Genomic DNA, 19,220 nt, shown 5'->3' on the forward strand with positions numbered 1-19,220 from the left:
TTGCAGAAACGTAAGACATCACTGGCCGTTGCCCTTGTGGACTTCAGGAAGGCCTTTGACCTTGTTGATCACTGCACTGTTATCAACAAGGCTATTGCACTAGGGCTGCCCACCAACCTGGTCTCATGGCTCACTGATTTCTTGAGTGGACGTCGCCAAGCAGTGAGGTATCAGGGCTTGGTCTCTACATTCCAACACCTCACCTGTGGTGTTCCCCAGGGGACCAAGATGGGACCACTGTGCTTCCTCATCCTGATCAACGACGCTCTATCGGACACTCCTCACAGGTGGAAGTACGTGGATGACTGCACTGTGGGGGTTTCAGTGGACAACACCGCACCAGACTACTCACCGCTCCAAGGCACCCTGGACAGGCTACAGGCATGGACTACGGAGAACAAGGTCACCATCAACCACACCAAAACCGTAGTCATGCACATCAATACCGCCACCACTCCAGTGCAAGCCCCAGCAGTCACAGTGGGTGCCCATCCTCTCCAGCTGGTGCAGTCTGCCAAACTCCTGGGTGTAACTATAGACAACAAACTTGACTGGAAGGCCCATGTAAATAACACAGTCAAGGCAGCCTCGTACCGTCTCTACATGCTACGAAGACTTAGGTCACTTGGGACACCCACGCCAGAGCTGAGGACCATCTACAACGCCTTTATTCTCCCCAAACTAACGTATGCGTCACCAGCCTGGTCGTCTTCTCTCAACTCCACCCAACAACGTCAGCTAGAGAAGGTACAGAAAAGGGCCTGCAGAATCATGCTCGGCGCAGAATACTCCGGCTACACCAACGCTCTCTCCACCCTGGAAATGCCATCCCTCAGTGACCTCCACCACCAAGCACTGGAAAGGTTTGGCCGTGGACTACTGCACCACCCTCGCCATCGCCACCTCCTGCCACCTGCAGCCCCCCACCCAACTCGCGCAGTCCGCCACTACAACAAAATTCAGCCCATAAGAGCCCGCACCGATAGATATAAGAACAGCACCATCCCATCTATTGTTAAAATAATAAACAACTCCTGATTTATGTACTGCACAGCCCTGTAAATGTATTCAATGCATATTATATCATTATGTCTAAATCTAATGTAAGTCTGTATATTTTCAGCCACCGGCTGCAACTCTATTAATAAACCTTTATTATTATTATTATTATTATTATTATTATTATTATTATTATTATTATTATTATATACAGTTCTACTGTCTTTAAAGCAACCAAACTCACAAATTTCTATTGTGAAATGTAACAGAAAAACGATTTCTTGACTTTGTCATTTGCATAGACAGCTTATTAAGACTTTATAATATTTTTATTGCATCCCAACCATATGGTATGAAATTTTTACTTACATACCTGTTCAGCCAGGACCATCTGGAGCTCTTTTGGAAAATTGTAAAGTTTAGGGGGATGTAATAATAATCCAACAACTAGGAAATTAATTGCTGGTTACAAAAAAGTTGTTGATTTTTAATGATATTTAAGATGTTCTGTGCAGAAGCTGTCTACCACTGCAATCAGGCCCAATATTAACTGTGTTTAGTGTTGATAATGATGTTGATTTAGAAGTACCATCTGTGTCTGCAATAAATTCATGTTGGTAAAAACAGAATATCAGAGGACTGTGTCTCAGGATCACATTTACCTGACCATGAATATGTATACTGCATATTCCTGACTCAACACATTGTCAATATGATAAAAAAACAACAATTAGTGCCTACATTGCTAGATATGTGGTGTTTAAACTGAAACATTCTTTACACTGTGAGGCTTACCTGGATACCTTGCCTTATTCAGTACCAGTCATAGCTCCTTACATTTTTTAGTTTTGATGAAGAGCAGAGGGTCTTTGATTTTTTTATCAGATGATGTCACTGATATTTGCATAAACTTTGAATAGTTCTTCAGAATGTGAGCATCATCTTTGGAAAGTCAGGTGTAAATCTGTCCCGAATATGTTGTCATGAGCTTATGCAAATCAGTTTTGTAATCATACTTGTGCAAACTAATATTTTCATCATTTGTTACCCATATGACAGGGTGTCGACCTTTAGATCCTGGGGATCTAAGATTCCGGCTATTAGGAATAATACTGTATACCAAAAACATTTCACTTTGTCTAGTTACATGTAATTAAGATATATTATATCCTTTTTATAATACAGTAAACACTCATATCAAAAATAAGATGTCAACAGCACATAAGCCCACCTGCATGACAGTAATGGCACCGTAGGTAACAGCAGTCCAGTAGATTGAGCCAACCACTACACCGGCAGCCACAAATGGACACACTTTGTATATGAAAGCATCCACTCTGTCTAGAAACAACATTAACTGACCTGCAACAAAGTAAAAAAATTAATTTCAGTATTACAGTAATTAAAGTGATTGAGTGCAAATGAAAGTTACAACTTACTCTCCCTCTCCTCCTTGTTGACACACATAACATTGTTCTACAGGAAACATAAGCTGAAGTACCAAAGATGATGTGTTCGGGTACGTTACCAATAACTAATCCACTCCATCCCTCTTTAGAATATAACTTCTTATTACTTTCCACTACAATACAATAAACTTACTGTATATTGTAAACTTTCCAGTTGAGTGATAACAGTACTGGCCTTAAACTTCAAGGTCCTCAGTACACATTCTGGCTATGGCAATGGGTCTATGAGCAGGGACCTTTCCAACATAAGGCCCAACTATCTGTGAGAAGGACTTGAAATTATCAATGGCATGTTTTTGTTGGTGCCCAAACAGCTTCAGATATACTACACTGTACTGTATTATGAAGCAGTTAATAAGAGCCTTTAAAGAATAGTTAGTTGCATTCACATTGTAAAGAAGTACAGCATGCCCTTCAAATTCGAGGGGTTTAGGTTCTCAAAAATGGTCACAAATAGACAAATCCAAAAATAACATTTATTGACCGGGGTACATTTTTTACCTGTGTGCAAAGAAATGCTTATTCCATTTATGTGTTTATCTTAAGGACAAATTAGGATAATTATTTCTTTTGCACCCACCCACCCACACACACAATGCTATAACAACAGACCAGTCCCAACCATTATAAAAATTATCAACAACTCGTAATCAACCAGTGTATGTATTCACTCCCAGCCAATCTTACTCTTTTGCACTGTCACTATGTTGAAATGCCCTGTAGTATAACCTTCCCCCCACTTAGTTATTATATCATATTTGTATCACTTATGTTATTTGTCAATTTTGTCAATCAAGTGACCCTTTCCCCAATTACCGTATATACCCGTGTATAGCACGAGTTCTTAAGACCAAATTTTTTGGCAAAAAGTTGGGGGTCGACCTCTATACGGGTAATAGTTTCGTTAGGTTGAAAAATATTTACCAGTAACTACCAGTAAACAATGGAAACGAAGCACCAACGCACCGCCCGCTGTGAGTGTCGGTACAGTTGCCAGGGCAGATCTCTTGCGTCATCATAGCAAGCCCAAAGTAGCCAAATGCATGGTATGGTATGCACAGGAGTATGTAAAACATAAAGTATTCTTTTTTAAAATTTTATTTATAGATACATAAATTTTTGTTAATTAAATTTGAAACATCAATCGTTGTTAATTAAATTTGAAACAAAAGAAAAATACGATACCTTATTTATAAATATTTTCATTAAAATATTACATCACAAGTATATTTTACCTTAACTGTGCCTGAATGAATATATTCTCAGAAATAAATATGGAAATGTAATATTTTTGCTGAAATGACGTACGTATTACAGTGGAAAGTGGGATAAAATTGTGACGAAAACAATGACTCACTTTCTTTCGTCGTTCAAAAGATTTTACCGTAATCGCTTTTCGAATGGTTTTCAGTTAAAAAACTGTTGTATTACAATAATATTCTATCCTAATTGACTTGAATAAATACTACGATACCATATTTCTGAATATTTTCATTAAAATCCATCAAAATCATTTTCCTTGTCATCATCTGCAGCACCAAACAGCTCCTCCCAGTCCTCTCCTTGAACAGCATCGTCATATGGATCAACACCATCATCAGCCATAGGATCATCAATATCTTCATCCTCATTCACGCTCTCATTAGCCTCATAATCCCACAACAAGTCGTCTTCTGTTCCATCAAGAGCATTCGAAATCCCACATTTCTTAAAAGATTTCACCACAATTTCTGGTCTGATTGCATCCCAGGCCTCTACAATCCATTCACATAATGTTGCTAGTGATGGAGCTTGGATGTTGCCTCCCTTTGTGTATGTCTTATCGCCTTCTATCATCCAGTTGTTCCACTTCACTCTTACCGCATCTTTAAATGGTTTGTTTATGGAAACATCCAGTGGTTGGACAAGACTTGTTAATCCACCAGGAATCACAGCTGTATCAGTGTTTTCCTTCCTAATCCCAGCAGTAACACTGTCAACAAGATGTGACCGAAACATATCCCACACAAAAAGACTTTTTTCTTTGCGCAGTCCCCCTGGTCTAAAGTTCCAGACTTTTTTAAGCCATATTTGTATGCCGCCTTCATCCATCCATCCTTTCTCGTGCACATGGATGATTAAAAAAATGCTGTCTGACTTGCAACACTGTTGGTAGGGTCAGGTGGTTCTAACGGCACCTGCCAGGACCCGGTAATCAAATTTATAACAGTGTCTAACCTCAATTACTGTAGTTTATCTGATGTAGGCAATATGAAGTAAAAAATACCAGTTAAAGTGAGAAATTGGAAGAGAATAAACAAGAAAGATGTCGTTGGGCTATTTTTGGTAGGGCTGAGGGAGAGAGTACCAGCTGTTTGGTCTTTTTTGGCGGGAGAGTCACGCAAATAACCGTAGTACTGGTATTTGTTTGGTGTCTTCTGTATTTTTAAAAATGAATACTTGTAAATTAAAAGTACCGTAACATTGTATTATATACAAACTTGTCATATTTCTGGAAAATAAGAAGCAAGAAAATAAGAATATACCGGTAAACACAATTTCAACGTACGCTAAAATTAAAAGCTGCTTAAGAAGGGCCGATGCAAACACAAAGCCTCCGCGACCAGGGCTCTGCCGTATCAGCTAGACGGTACACGTGTTTTTCGAATCGTTTTCAGTTAAAAAACTGTTACATCCCAAGTGAATTAGGATAGAATATTATTGTAATACAACAGTTTTTAACTGAAAACCATTCGAAAAGCGATTACGGTAACATCTTTTCAACGAAAGAAAGCGAAAGTAATTGTTTTTGTCATGATTTTATCCCACTTTCCACTATAATACGTACGTCATTTCAGCAAAAATATTACATTTCCATATTCTCAGAAATAAATAGTAGTTTTGCCGAAACATGATGTATTTCAATGTAAATTAGGATAAACTACATGATGAAAACAAAAGACTTTACCAAACCTTCCGATGTTCAAGATATGTTACTCGTTTTTTTAATAGTTTTCAGTTAAAATACTGTTATATTAGTGATATTCTATTTATACTGTGGTTGATATAATACATTCACGGAAATGTAATATTTTTTGCTGAAATGACGTACGTATTACAGTGGAAAGTGGGATAAAATTGTGACGAAAACAATGACTTTTGCTTTCTTTCGTTCAAAATATGTTACCGTAATCGCTTTTCGAATGGTTTTCAGTTAAAAAACTATTGTATTACAATAATATTCCCTCCTAATTGACTTGAATAAATACTTGAATGGAAATATACAATATTTTTGTTGAAACTACCCGCGTTTCAGTGTAAAGTGTCGTAATAATAAATGGTAAACAAGTTTATAGGATGTAGTGTTTTTCTGAAGGTTTTGTTGTTCCTTTACCCTCAAAAACTTGGGTCGACCTATAAACGAAGAATATCATAAATTAACGATTTCTTGGTCAAAAAATCGGGGTCGACCTATATACGAAGGGGGGTTATAGACGAGTATATACGGTATGTAACTGTATATTTTCAGCCTTACGGCTGCCATGCTCTTTCAATAATCTGTTAATTATTATTACTATTATTATTATTATTATTAAAATGCATACAAATAAATAATAATGGGAAATCCTCTCACAAATAATAAAAAACACGACAACAAAATGTAATGTAGAATAAATGCCAGTCTACCCTCAGGTCAACTCCGAGCTTTGTTATTAAAGTTGAGTTGGTCGAGTTGCCATATGGTGCCAGCACCAGCTGGGTTGATATGTACTGTAGATTAAACTTACAGAATTTCTTTCATAGTCATCTAGCCAACCCAACATAAAGGATGTCGGTAATTATGGTGTATTGCTGTATACTTTTTCATAATATGTATGTAGGATGGTGTGTGCATGTAAATGAGAAAAAATAAATGAAGAAGGTTATGTACAGTCAGTTCTGCTATAACGCGATAGTTGTGTTCTTGTAAAACATCGTGATATAGAAATTCGCGTAATAGAAATAACAGAGCTTATGGAGAAAATAGGGTTAGGTGCAGGTTACTACACGAAATCGAAAAAAATTTAGTAGTTAGCCTAACACAAAGGATAGAACAGTCTAAATAAATGTTACATTCATATCTAATAATGAAATCATACAGTAAATGTAACACTTTACCTTGAAAAAATATGAATATAACTTGATGGGGGAGAAGGGTGATTTTGAGGTTGAAACATCAAGCTTCTCTTCAAGGGTTATATCCTTTCTTTTACGATCATCACCGGGAATGCGATCACCAGAACGCTTCTTGCAGATATTCTTCTTTACCATATTCACAGTTAATACCACAAAATTGGAGAAATAGTAAGCAAAAATCGCGTTACAGCAAACAAGCGTACGCGTTATACAAATATCGTTCCTCTATTCATAAATCGCGTTAGAGCCAATTCGCGTTGTCAAAACGCGCGTTATAGCAGAACTCACTGTATATCTAAACAAAAAATATAAGTTGAATAAAACCATAACACCTCAAAGCTTGGCCCAGTAGCCTGGTGGTTACAATGATGAGTTAACCTAGCTACAATGACATGATAATCACAGTCAAGCACTATTCTATCAGTAAACACTATTAATACGTAACAGTAAATCCAGTGAAATATGGCAGGGAGCGAGGAGAGTTACAACTGAAGACGACCCGCTAACTGGCAGTCAGGTGTAGCCAGGTGTAGCCAGGCATACATAGGGGAGAAATACATGACCTTTTCTTTATTCACTTGCTTGGGTGCCTTCCTACGGCTGGATAAAGGTGGTTGAGGGTGCTTGAGAGCCATCACAAGCACAAGGAGCACAGTTGTTACGAGAGCAGAGTAGCACACTCACAAGACGGACAAGTGTTTATCCCAGACTGAGGCGGAGCGCGTGTGGGCCAGCCTCCCGGGACAAGAGAGACACCTTGCAGGATGCCAAAAAATTCGCGCGCTCCCTGTACCGGCCTCGAAAATGCCGGCAACTTTAAAACTACCCGCAGATATTCTTGGGTACATCCAGGGTGTCAGATTCAGATTCAGATTTGCCCCCGAGGGGGCTAGTTTATTGGGCACCCCTTACATCCTGTGCAAGGTGAAGTGCAGAAGCGTTTACAGCGCCCAACAGGGAAGTATGAAAAGTTCATACTTGCTTTTATGACTCATACATTAAAGGCATAAAAGCCTGAAGGGTCATAGGTTCTGTCAAGTTACATAAAGTGAGAGAATGATGAGTGTGTGGGGGGAAAGGTCCCGGTACATTTTATCTGTTTATGGCAAAGAGTAGCAGGTCCCTAATAATGTCAAATGCCAGGCCTGTGACTAGGAAGAGGGATATCTGGTCTGGGAGATCCAGGGTGTCATCCGTGAATAATAGAGAACCGCAAAATAAAAATCTGTGAATTATCCGGGCATACTGAACATGGATACCAAGCATAAAATTTTTCAACAAACAAATAAATGCGTGTTAATCAGAAACAAATATGTCAAGGCAAAATTTCTGCCTTTCTCGATTCTCATTTCTCTGTTCTCAGTTCGAAAAACACCATTTCCAATCACACTCTCGGTTGTAGCACTGCTCGTGTAATGCTGTTGCTCGGAATAAAACAATAACAAAGATGGCGGGTCATTCAACATTCTTGCGCTGTTTTAAGCTTTCTTGAGATACAATGGATATCTGAAATTTCACAACACTTCATTCCTCATTTTATCAACAAAAGGAATTTTCAGAGTCCCTTGTCCAAATAACTGATGAGGCTTCAGATTCCATGCTAGATGTAAACAAAAGTTAAAAGAAATGTTATCTGCAATTTTCATTTGTATGTATAAAAAATATTCCAATGATATTATGTTTGCAATAAAATCAGTCAAAATTTGTTCAGAATAATTTGTTTTAATAAAATCAACACCTTTCAATTATAAATACTGTATTATAAAACCTCAATTGGATATGAAATGCAGTCAAAACTTCCCCAAGAATTCCTGTACTTTCCGTTTTTCTCAGATCTCAGTTTTTAGTTGAAAACTCTGACCAAAAACAATGGTATCGCTGCCTTCTCCTGAGGAAAGCAGAAATTTTGCCCAGTGTGATAGGCCCTTAAGCAATGTAATAATGTCATGCTTTTAGAGTAAATGGTATCACATTTTAAAGACATTTAAATTCCTTTAGCCAATGTGAGTATGATAGGGATAGGGTAGGCCAATGGGCCAGAAGCCTATCATAGTTATCTGTGAACATAACATCATAGGCATGGCTGTGCATCACTGGAGCATCACTGACACAGTGAGAAGAGCACCCTGTTCTAAAAGACAGTCTGGTGTTTGGAGTGCAACAGTGAGGACATAGTGTGGCATGTCAGTGCATGGTGAGCATGGCAGGTATGTGTGTGTACCCTATTTGGTAAACTCTGTAGATGAAGGTTATATTAAGATATGTGGCCCCTTTAATTGATTAATTAAGAATGTAGGCTTTAAGCAGTGATTATGTCATTCTTAAGAAAATTTTTAAATAAATGAAGAAAGGTTATAAATGTTACCAATCCCCCTTTTGTAGGGAGCACATCATCATCATAAGTGCCTTGGAGTGAGGAACGACTGTTAATCCTCCTCTTATGTCTTCTCTTATTCTTACGATCTGTGTGATGTACCGTAATGAATTAGTGAGTAGTAAACCTACTATTGCCGATCCCTCCATTCCTCCAGTTATTATTCCCCTCTGCGTCTCATCTCCCATCTTCCCCTCTCTCTACCTAACCCATCAGGCCTGCAACAGGTCTACTCTTCCCCTCCTCTCTCTCCTATACTGTACACATACCTCCATCCTCCACCTCCCTCTCTGTATGGAAGAAATGAATAAGGTAAACGAAGGTAAGAGAAATAAAGTAAAGTAAAAGAAAAAATATGACTGATTTAGATAAGAGAAGATAAAAAATAAGAGTAAAACAGAAATATGAACAGATTTAAATAAAATATTGTGTAAAGATAAAGAAACAAATTAATGTTACAGAAACCTATACAGTATTTGTGTTTATTGGAAAAAAAATTAAATAAATCATCAAAACAGCACAAGTTGACCCTCTTATCTGGCAATCCATCAACCAACAACTCCCAATTAATGGCACTGTTTATTTATCACAATTATTCACCATGTTGCGAGTCTAAATAGGTCTATAAAGTAAATTTTAATGTTAGAGGGGCATTAGGCTAGGCGTAGTGTAGGTTAATGTGCCATTAATTATCAACCTTCTATTTAACGGGAATTTACCTCTTACGGCATGGCCCCGTTCCAATGGTTGTTGGTTGAGAGAGTCAACCTGTATGTGTTTATAGAAAAATAACCCACTCAGCATGAATATTGATCAAAAATTTTAAATGTCAAAGTAAACTTACCCATGTTAGGGAAGGCAATGAAGTACTCCACTCCACATTGAGGACAGTTTACTTTTACAGTAGAGTTGCCTTTTTGTTTTTCATCTACCCATCTTTGCAAACATGACTGGTGCACCTGTGCCAACCAATAAAACAAGTTAGTACACCTTTCATTAAGAACTGAGTGATAACATCTTCAACAAACTGTACACACAATCATGGTAGCTACTGAAGAGGAAAAATTGAACCATGAACTTAGCCACAATGCAATGTCTTCTTTACATATCCTCTCGTATGTCATTCAAACTCTTTTTACCTGTACATACAGTACTTCTTGGGCCTTATTAACTATTAATGAACTTGCCTTGAACAAAAAGAAACCTTGTCATTTTATGTAACAGGAAGCTTGGTTTTGGCATAACCCTTCAAGGCACGAGGTGTTTCAGAGTGATACACCAGCAGGGACTTCATCCACCAGTCACAACACCAATGTACTTACTGTACAGCACTTGGAGAGTACTGTACATTATTTTCAGAGGAAATAGTAAAAACCAAATAAATTTAACTACCCTTAAACAGCTTTAGTCTTCAAATTAAAATATTCAATAAACTCCTGATGTCATAAATATATGTTTTCATGTTTCCCACCGCCATTTAATCATCCCGTTGACTGACATCGCATCCACAGTGCACTGTGAGCTAGACCCATGAGATGCTACTCACTGAAGCTACTTCCTCACCAATAAAAACTGTACAGTATTATGATTTTTTAAAAGGAAGGCACTGATAAACACTTTTATTTTAGTAAACACAGTGTACTGTAGACAGTTTGTGATAGGTGCTCCCACCACCACAGATGATATACAAGTAGTGCCATTTGTAGTGACATTCAAGTGTGTGTGTGTGTATCAGACCAGTGACCAATGACAGGGTCCAAATTCTCTAAGCTGAAACACATCTAAGTTTGTACCATGGGGATTTGGGGTCAATTTTTTTAGGCTGGAACAAGTCTCAGCTTTTAATATTGGATCCTGTTGAACGAGATTTCACCTAATGAACACTTTTTTAGTAATGCATCTTATTCATTAAGAGGGACCTTCCTACACATACTGTACTGTATATGATTGTGTAATTACATTTAAGTACTGCATTGTAATTTATTTGCCAACATTATACAAAAAACAATACCAGTACACATTAAAAATCATAAAAACAATACAATATGTATTACTGTACTGTAGTCATTAGATCTGGCTGTCAATCCCTCCAGTCCTTTTAACCTATGTCATAAACACAAAACTATTTACTGTAAAAAAGTCTCAGAGTAAATATATAGACAGCTACACCAGCAACAAGAGCATTGTTGGTGGTGGTAGTGAGTCAAAGAATGCCAGCAGTGCCCTCATGTTTACTTACCACTATGTTTTATCTACAGCTGTATGCTACAATAGTGGATCAAACCAAACATTACCAAAACCTTAAGTATTGAAGAAAATTTAAGTATTATCATATTTACTGTTAAAATATCTTGGCTGCAAGAGGAGAGAAGCGGTGGTATTAGTGGGTGTGAGACAATATCACTGCTGAAACTTACTCAATATTTTATCTACAGTCAGTTGATCAAATAAGACCCTACCTAAACCTAGAAGATTGAAGAATATCTTGACAAAATTATGCTTACTAAAAAAAAATCCTTGTACTGTACAATATACATTTCACAATAATTAAATAATACACCTGTAATAAATTTGTGCATAGTGGCCAATGTTGAACTTAGTGGCATATGCAAATATTGCCAGCCAGTCACTTTCATTCTGGTAAAATAGTACCGTAATACTATAAGTAAATTCAAGATTCTAATATACAGTACAGGTACTGCATAATAATTTATCAGCATCTGAAATTAAGAACAAATTATTTATTTAATTCAGCAGCAAAAGTGTAAGTTATACAGTACAGTATAGTGATAACTCACCCATTTTGTGGTTCCTCTACACTTGCAAGGTTTGACCCATGGCGCTGTTTCATCGTCTTCATCACTTGCATAACAAACCCAACAATACCGTTTACTGGGGACATATGATAAAGTTAATTCATCATGAGTTTACCCATTATTTCAAAGATAATGGAAAAGGTTTTATGGAAAAATGTTAACCAATCACGACAAAATCTAAAAGAAAACAAGATTCTGTAAATGAAGATGGCAGAGTCTATTAAGCCATAATTATGGGAAGATGAGAAAAAATTCTGATAATTAATATAGTACAGTAAGGTACAATATCATATCTGGTTAAAACCAAAGTTATGTGAGCTAATGTATTCAAAATACTACATACATAAAGGCGCACACACACCTGCCCTTCAGGTAGAGCTGTTAAGTAAAAATGGTCATTTGATCTTATAATCCTTTTTCTGGCAGAACCAATAGCCTAGCAGATCTAGACAAGCCCTCTCATAAAGTCAGCCAATGTTAATGTTACCCAATTTTGGATATACTGTACTAATCACCCTTCCCTTCCAATCATGTTGTTGGCCTTAAATGAAGGGAATAACTTGCTGCACTGGCTGCCTTATTAGAGCAGTGCTGTCCACCTTCAGCTCACAAGCCATGGCTAATATCTGCCATCTTTTAATCTAGGCCAATTATCATTTTCTAATTACAGTACACAGTACATGTAATTCCACCTGATTGATCATAAACCCAAGGGAGTCCATGCTGCCTGGCTATAGGCTCCACCAGTTTTCAGTCCCCCAACTAAAAGCTTCTCTTTGTTTTCTTGTAATCTGATGGATTTATCTTATTTACCTAATGGCCACCCATTAGAGAGGGCCATGCCGAGGGAAGGAGGCCACTGATCTGTGTAGGAGCCTCCATTGATTTTGATAATTTTGTAAGGGCTATTTTGAAGCCCAGTACTGTTCTTGATTCCACAGCTTAGACTGGTAGAATGTTCCATAGGTCTACCAACCTCTGTGAGAAAAAGTATTTTCTTATAGTATTCGTTCTGCATGATAACTTGGCGAGCTTGTAGTTATGTCCTCTCGTGTTGGTGGTGTGACATCACAAAAAAATGTCCTGGGTTCCATCCCTTCTAGGATTTTGAATGTTTCAATGAGATCTGCCATATGTGCCTTATCTGGAGGGTTGTTAATCCTAATGCCCTCAGTCTACTTGGATAATCGAGATGACATAGTTCCGGAATCATCTTAGTCACTCTAGTTGCATCTTTTCTATAGGGATGTTAGATCATTCTGGAGGTAGGGTTTCCATGTCTGTATACAGTAATCCAGACTGGGACGTACTTGAGGTTTGTACAGTTGAAGGAACATTTTCCTATCTTCGTACTCAAAGGAACGCTTTATAATATGCTTTATAATTCCCAAATCTCCATTTTCTTTTCTCACTGTTGCCCCCAATTGTTGCAGCACCTTCAGTGAATGATCTATCACAACGCATATATCTTTCTCCTTATTGACAGTATCCAGGAAAGTGTTATTAACAGAATAGTTGGAGTTAAGGTTGTTGTAACCTGCCGGTAGGGTCTTGTAATTTGTAATGTTAAAGAGAATTTGCCAGTCTCTAAACCATATGAACAGCTCATTCAGGTCTTTCTGCATTGTTGAATCATCGTCTTGACTTACTACCTTCCCAAATATCTGTATGTTATCCGCAAACTTGACAATGTGGCTCAATATATTTTCATCTATGTCGTTTATGTAGATCACATCTTCAGGGGTGAGTACAGACTAAGGAGAAATATTTGACAAGGCTAATATATACTGTACTGTACAGTAGAGGAGAGTGAGATCAAGTTCCTAGGGGAAAGCAGGTGTCCACAATGTTCCGGTCATAAGGCAGTGACCCAACCCTTACTAATCTTGTCAAGTGCAGTACAGTAGTCCTGAATTTACAATATTCCTCCTTCCCCACCTTCTCCCACTGCTTTATGGCCCACTTTTTTTTTCTCACAGGGAATATCACACTTGACCTGTTGTTGTTTTAGTACAGTAAGGTTGAGAGTGATCAAGATACCCTGTATTTCTCAAAATGTAATAATTTATACAAGTGTGATGTTATGCTTAAGATCAATAACATTTTATTTTACCTTTAAGTTAGCTTGTTAATCATGTTAGGTTAGGTTTATTTGTTTTACTTGTTTAAAAAAGAGACTTTTTGTTAAGTTAGCTTAGATTAAACAGATTCGCTTTATTTGTTTTGCTTGTTTTAAAAAGAATTAGAATAATTGATAAACAAAAACATAAATTACAGTATGGTGTCTAACATAGTGTTGATATTACTTGAAGTATGGAACAAACTTAGGTCATATTTTTGTTAACCAGCCATCACCTTTCTTTTCATGAAAAAAAAGTTTGTTTTCTTGCTGTTTATGATGATTCTGACATTTATTTATTTTAGTGATTTTCACTAAAAATAAATTTCGGAATCATTTAAAACACCAGAAAACTATCGAAAAAAATTATTTTTCATGGGAAAAAGGGTTAAAACTAAACTAGGTCTACGTACTAACCTGACCTAACCCAACAGGGTCATTGTTCTCAAAATAGACGGACAGATGCACAGTGTTATGTAATTTCCACCCACCCACGCATCAAGGCGTGCTAACACACAAATGAACGAACGAGAGCGACGTTGGGTGTCACCATAACATCAAATTGGGACTTAGAAATATTTGTGATTAGTACAACAAATAAATCGCAAATATTGCGTTTATTTTTGGAATGCCCCACTAAATTCAAGTACAGTATACTCTTTCGTTTCTCAAAGAGATGTATTAAATGGCAAGAGAAACAAATCGTTAACCACCCATCACCCAGACTTCTCTTGTCTAAAACATTAAGGTAAAGGTGCCCAACAATAACCTATTACACCAAACAATGGTAAAGGTGTAGATAACGGCTAGAACCAGAAGTTGTTTGTTGATTTTCTTTATTTTTGCTGTACTTATTGTGTTTTATGATTTTATAATAAACAACAACTTTATTATATGATTTTAACTATTTTTTTTTTAGTTACTTTATCCCGCTTCACAATTCTCCTCCCGGCTCCATTTTTGTTATTTACCTCGCTGAATCCCTCTTCAAGAGACGTTTCCTATAAATGATGGTGAACGCTTCCAAAAATTCCTCCTCGCCATTGCTGATGTATATCAGCCTCAATATTAAGTTAAGTTGTTTAACACATAAATTAACATGATAATGCATGGAACCTAATAGAACTTGACCTAACATACCCAACTTATGGGTATGTTAGGTCAGGTTCTATGCATTGCCGTTTCCATTTTTGTGTTTAATATCATGATATTAGTGTGTAGAGAAAATTTCAACCAATTCGGACAACTCCTTCTGGTGGTAGCCATTACCTACACCTTTACCCAAAATATTACCAAAACATCCCTTTAAAATTATGTCACAAAAATATTTCATGATAGAAACTAAAAAACATACTGCACACATATAATCTGCCCCAGTACACCCATTACATTACTATTATATACATAATGTTTAATAGTAACATGGAGGTTATGTGAGGTGGATATGACGATAACAATGAGTTAAATAAGGCGAGGTAAAGTGGCCACCTTGTCTCTCACACTGAAAGTATCATTTAACTTCACTATTGTCTTATGTATATCTGTCGGTCTCTTACTTCTCCTCGTCACGATGGCTATTAACGTCTGTCTGTTGGGGTTCATCAGCCATTTCGAGGAGGTGTGTGAGGTCGAGGCTTCATTTAATATCGTCACAAATAAGAGTAGTTGAGGGTCATTGAGTACCTCTAGTAGGGGGTTTATTTTGACTGAGAGACTACGAGCCAATCTTCAAATATCCTAATGAATTTTATTTGTTTAATTTTGAGTTATTTTATGGATTTAATGTATTAAATATAATTTTAAGAACAATTTTTATTCCTGAGTTGTTTTATATTTCTATAAAATAACAATATTGGCAAGATTAGCTTATTTCTACTTTACGCTCGTATACCTTAATAGGTTATGTGTACTCCCCTCTACTCCTGGGTTTCTCGTTTTTTGTTTTTCTTTTATTTATTTTAATTAGGACTAATCTGGTGAGCAGAGGTCATCCTGCTTTATACACCTCGGCTGGAATTCCATCAGGCCGCCCTGGGGCTTTGTTATTTTTCATCTGTTTGATGGCAGTAGCTACCTCATCCAGGGATGGAGGATAGCTGAGGTGGGTCAGCTCTGGATGCTGAGGGACCTGCTGGGTAGTCAGAATATCCACATCGATGTTTCGGTTGAGCAGCGAATGGTAGTGCTGTTTCCAGTGCTGAAGGATGCCTTCTTCATCTTTAATTAGGGAGTTACCACGGGATGAGCGTGGGAGGGGGCTGTGCCATAAGTGATTGGCCCATAAAATGTTTTAGTGAAAACGAAAACTTCGTGCACCTTGTGTTGATCTGCGTTTTTGCATTTCACATGCTTTATTTTTATACCAGTCGTTCTTTAGTTTGCGAAGTTCGTCTTGGGCCGCCGCTTTCTTCTTGCCGAACGAATCACCTTTGGTCCGAGACTGAGGGTTGTTATGCAAGTCCCTTAACGCAACACGTTTATCATCGACGAGTACGTTGATTTCTGGGTAATTTTCATTAAACCAGCCCTGGTGTATTCGTTCAATCTGGCCGAGGGCGACATCGACTGGAGAAACGAGTTCACCCCAAATGACATGAATAACCCTGCTACTCTTTTTGTAGAAACTCTGAGAAATAATCTTCTGTTCCAACATGTTAGAGACCCGACACATTACAGAGGGGAGCAAACACCAAACCCACTAGACCTCATCATAACAAACGAGGAGGGTATGGTGGCCAAACTGGAACATCTTGCCCCAGTTGGCACCAGTCACCATATAGTGGTGTCATTCAGATTTATCTGTTACCCAGTTCAAGATTAAGCCAAGCCAAGGCGCAAATATTACAGGGGAAATTTCAACGGGATGGGGGAAGAGATGAGGGGTATCCACTGGCCTGACTCATTAAGGCGCAAGAACACAGACACTACGCTGAATATCATAACTAGTAAAGTGACCCATTTGATCGATAAACATATACCCAAGACCAAACGGTACCCAGTGCCTCAAGGAATACGAGGGGATCCCTACACATAAACCATGCGGCGGTCAACAGAGTTAAGAAGAAAATCCAGAAATTCCAGACGTGGGTTGGGTCAAATGATGAGCAGGACAGGAAGATGTATGCAAGAGCCAGAAACCAAGCAAAGATAGCATGTAGAAGGGCTGAAAAGGATTTCCAGAGGCTGGTTGCAAGCGAGGTCAAGTCAAACATAAAGGTGTTTTACCACTATGCAAAGTCGAAATTAAAAATGCGAGTAGGAGTATCAGACCTGACGCTTGAAGGCGGTAGTTACACAGATTCTGACCAGGATAAAGCTGAGGCATTGAAGAGCTTCTTTTCCTCGGTGTTCACTTTTTTTTACTTTTATCCTCTTCGCCACTGATCGGCTTGTTAGCCGCTTGGGCGATCGGTCACGTCTCTTTTCATTTATCTTCTTCACCAAAAGATCGGCTCACTAGCCGCCCGGGCGATCGGTCACGTCTCTGTCACGCACTGTTGGCAAATACTGGGCATGCACCGGCTCCTGAATGTACCTGAACCCGTTGCAGTGTTGGTCAAGTCTTGTCTTGAAAGAGCTCACACTCGGTGCCGTCACAACACTCTCTGGTAGATTGTTCCAAGAGTTTACAACCCTCACTCCGAAAAAGTTTGCCCTCACGGTTTTCTGGACTTGCGGCTTCTTCAATCTTGAGCTGTGACCCCTTGTGGGGCGAGCGTCCGCCAGCTCCAAGGACACTCAACTGAGTAGTGCCCCCTGAGTTGCTTATACACCTCAACTAGGTCCCCCCTTGCCCGTCTGTAGTATAAGCTAGGCAAGTTCAGGCGCTCCAATCTCTCAGGGTAGCTGAGGTGCCGAAGTGCAGGCACCAGTCTGGTGGCCCTCCTTTGAACATTTTCAGCCAACTGACAGTCCCCAGCATACCTCGAGGACCAGATGGGGTGACAGTACTCCAGATGGGGAAGCACTTCACTCCTGAAGATCGTTACGAGGGACGGACCGTCTAGATATCTGAACGACCTTCTTATAAGACCCAATAATTTATTTGCCTAATTTACCTTCTTCTCACAATGGCCCGAGAACTTCAGCTCATTGTCAACATAAACACCTAGGTCCTTCTCACACACAGTCTCAACTAGTGCAGTTTCTTCAACCCGTTGGGACATATGATACGCCTCCTTACCGTTGGTACGCCCCAGGTGCATCCTCTTACACTTCGTGACATTGAATCTCAGCAGCCATTTCTTCGACCATTCCTGGAGCCCACAGAGGTCCTTCTGCAGCTCTTCACAGTCCGCTTGGTTCTTAATTTCCCGAAATAACTTGGCGTCATCGGCAAACATTTGTATGTAAGAGTGTACAACGTCAGCCATGTCATTTATGAAACAAACAAACAACAGCGGGCCCAATACACTGCCCTGTGGTACCCCACTTGTTACAGGTACAGATGACGATTTCGTGCCATTAATCACCACACACTGCTTGCGGTCATGTAGAAAGTCTTTTATCCACGCTAGGACATTTCCCCGAATTCCGTACCCTTCCAGTTTGATTTTCAGCCTTTCGTGAGGTACATTGTCGAAATCCTTAGCAAAATCTAGGTAAATATTGTTGATATTACCACCCCGTTCCAGAATATGGGTCCAAATATCCAATACCTTGAGCAATTGTGTTAAGCAAGAGCGCCCCGGCATAAAACCGTGTTGGATATCTTTTACAAGGTTGTTTCGTATTAGATGTTCCATTGCGGCATCACTGATAATACTCTCAAGTACTTTACATATTATGCTGGTCAGGCTCACCGGTCTATAGTTGTTCGTGGAGTGACGATCGCCCTTCTTGAAGATAGGACTCACATAAGCCACTTTCCATTCACTGGGGACCTTTTGTTCATCCAGGCATTTACAAAACAGGATCTTCAGGGGCTCGGCAAGCTCGTTGCACAACCTTCTTAGCACTCTAGGATGCACCATGTCAGGGCCGGGACTCTTATGGACCTTTAGCCTGGACAGTTTATTTCTAATACCCTCTTCTGTGAACACAATGTGGGTCAGTGCTGTGTCGAACCGCCTGTCCTCAAACGCAGGAAGGTTAGTTGCATCCTCTCTTGCGAACACTGAGGAAAAGAAGCTGTTCAATGCCTCAGCTTTATCCTCGTCAGAATCATGTATACATTTACAGATATGCCCAGTCTATGTGTGCACGTTTATTCTGCTGCAGACGGAATATACGACTTGGCAATCATACAAACTAACTTTCACACAGCCTTGAAACAATGTAACTATACA

The 19,220-nt window shown here is 38.8% G+C and overlaps 1 protein-coding gene across 1 annotated transcript in view; it reads right to left on the reverse strand.

The window, feature by feature from the left end:
* The window catches only part of LOC121859390 (E3 ubiquitin-protein ligase MARCHF5-like), a 40,148-nt gene extending 24,511 nt beyond the window's left edge, over positions 1-15,637 (reverse strand). Inside the window, exons 1-4 of the mRNA XM_042356171.1 lie at positions 15,489-15,637; positions 11,796-11,889; positions 9,842-9,956; positions 2,231-2,361 (exon numbers count right to left, since the gene is read on the reverse strand). Coding sequence (XP_042212105.1) covers positions 2,231-2,361; positions 9,842-9,956; positions 11,796-11,889; positions 15,489-15,541 — 393 coding nt within the window. The 5' untranslated portion in view covers positions 15,542-15,637. The remainder of the gene's footprint in view (positions 1-2,230; positions 2,362-9,841; positions 9,957-11,795; positions 11,890-15,488) is intronic.
* Between the last annotated feature and the right edge of the window lie 3,583 nt (positions 15,638-19,220).

This window comes from Homarus americanus, unplaced genomic scaffold, assembly GCF_018991925.1.
Source record: "Homarus americanus isolate GMGI-L3 unplaced genomic scaffold, GMGI_Hamer_2.0 scaffold7626, whole genome shotgun sequence".
Lineage (NCBI taxonomy): Eukaryota > Metazoa > Arthropoda > Malacostraca > Decapoda > Nephropidae > Homarus > Homarus americanus.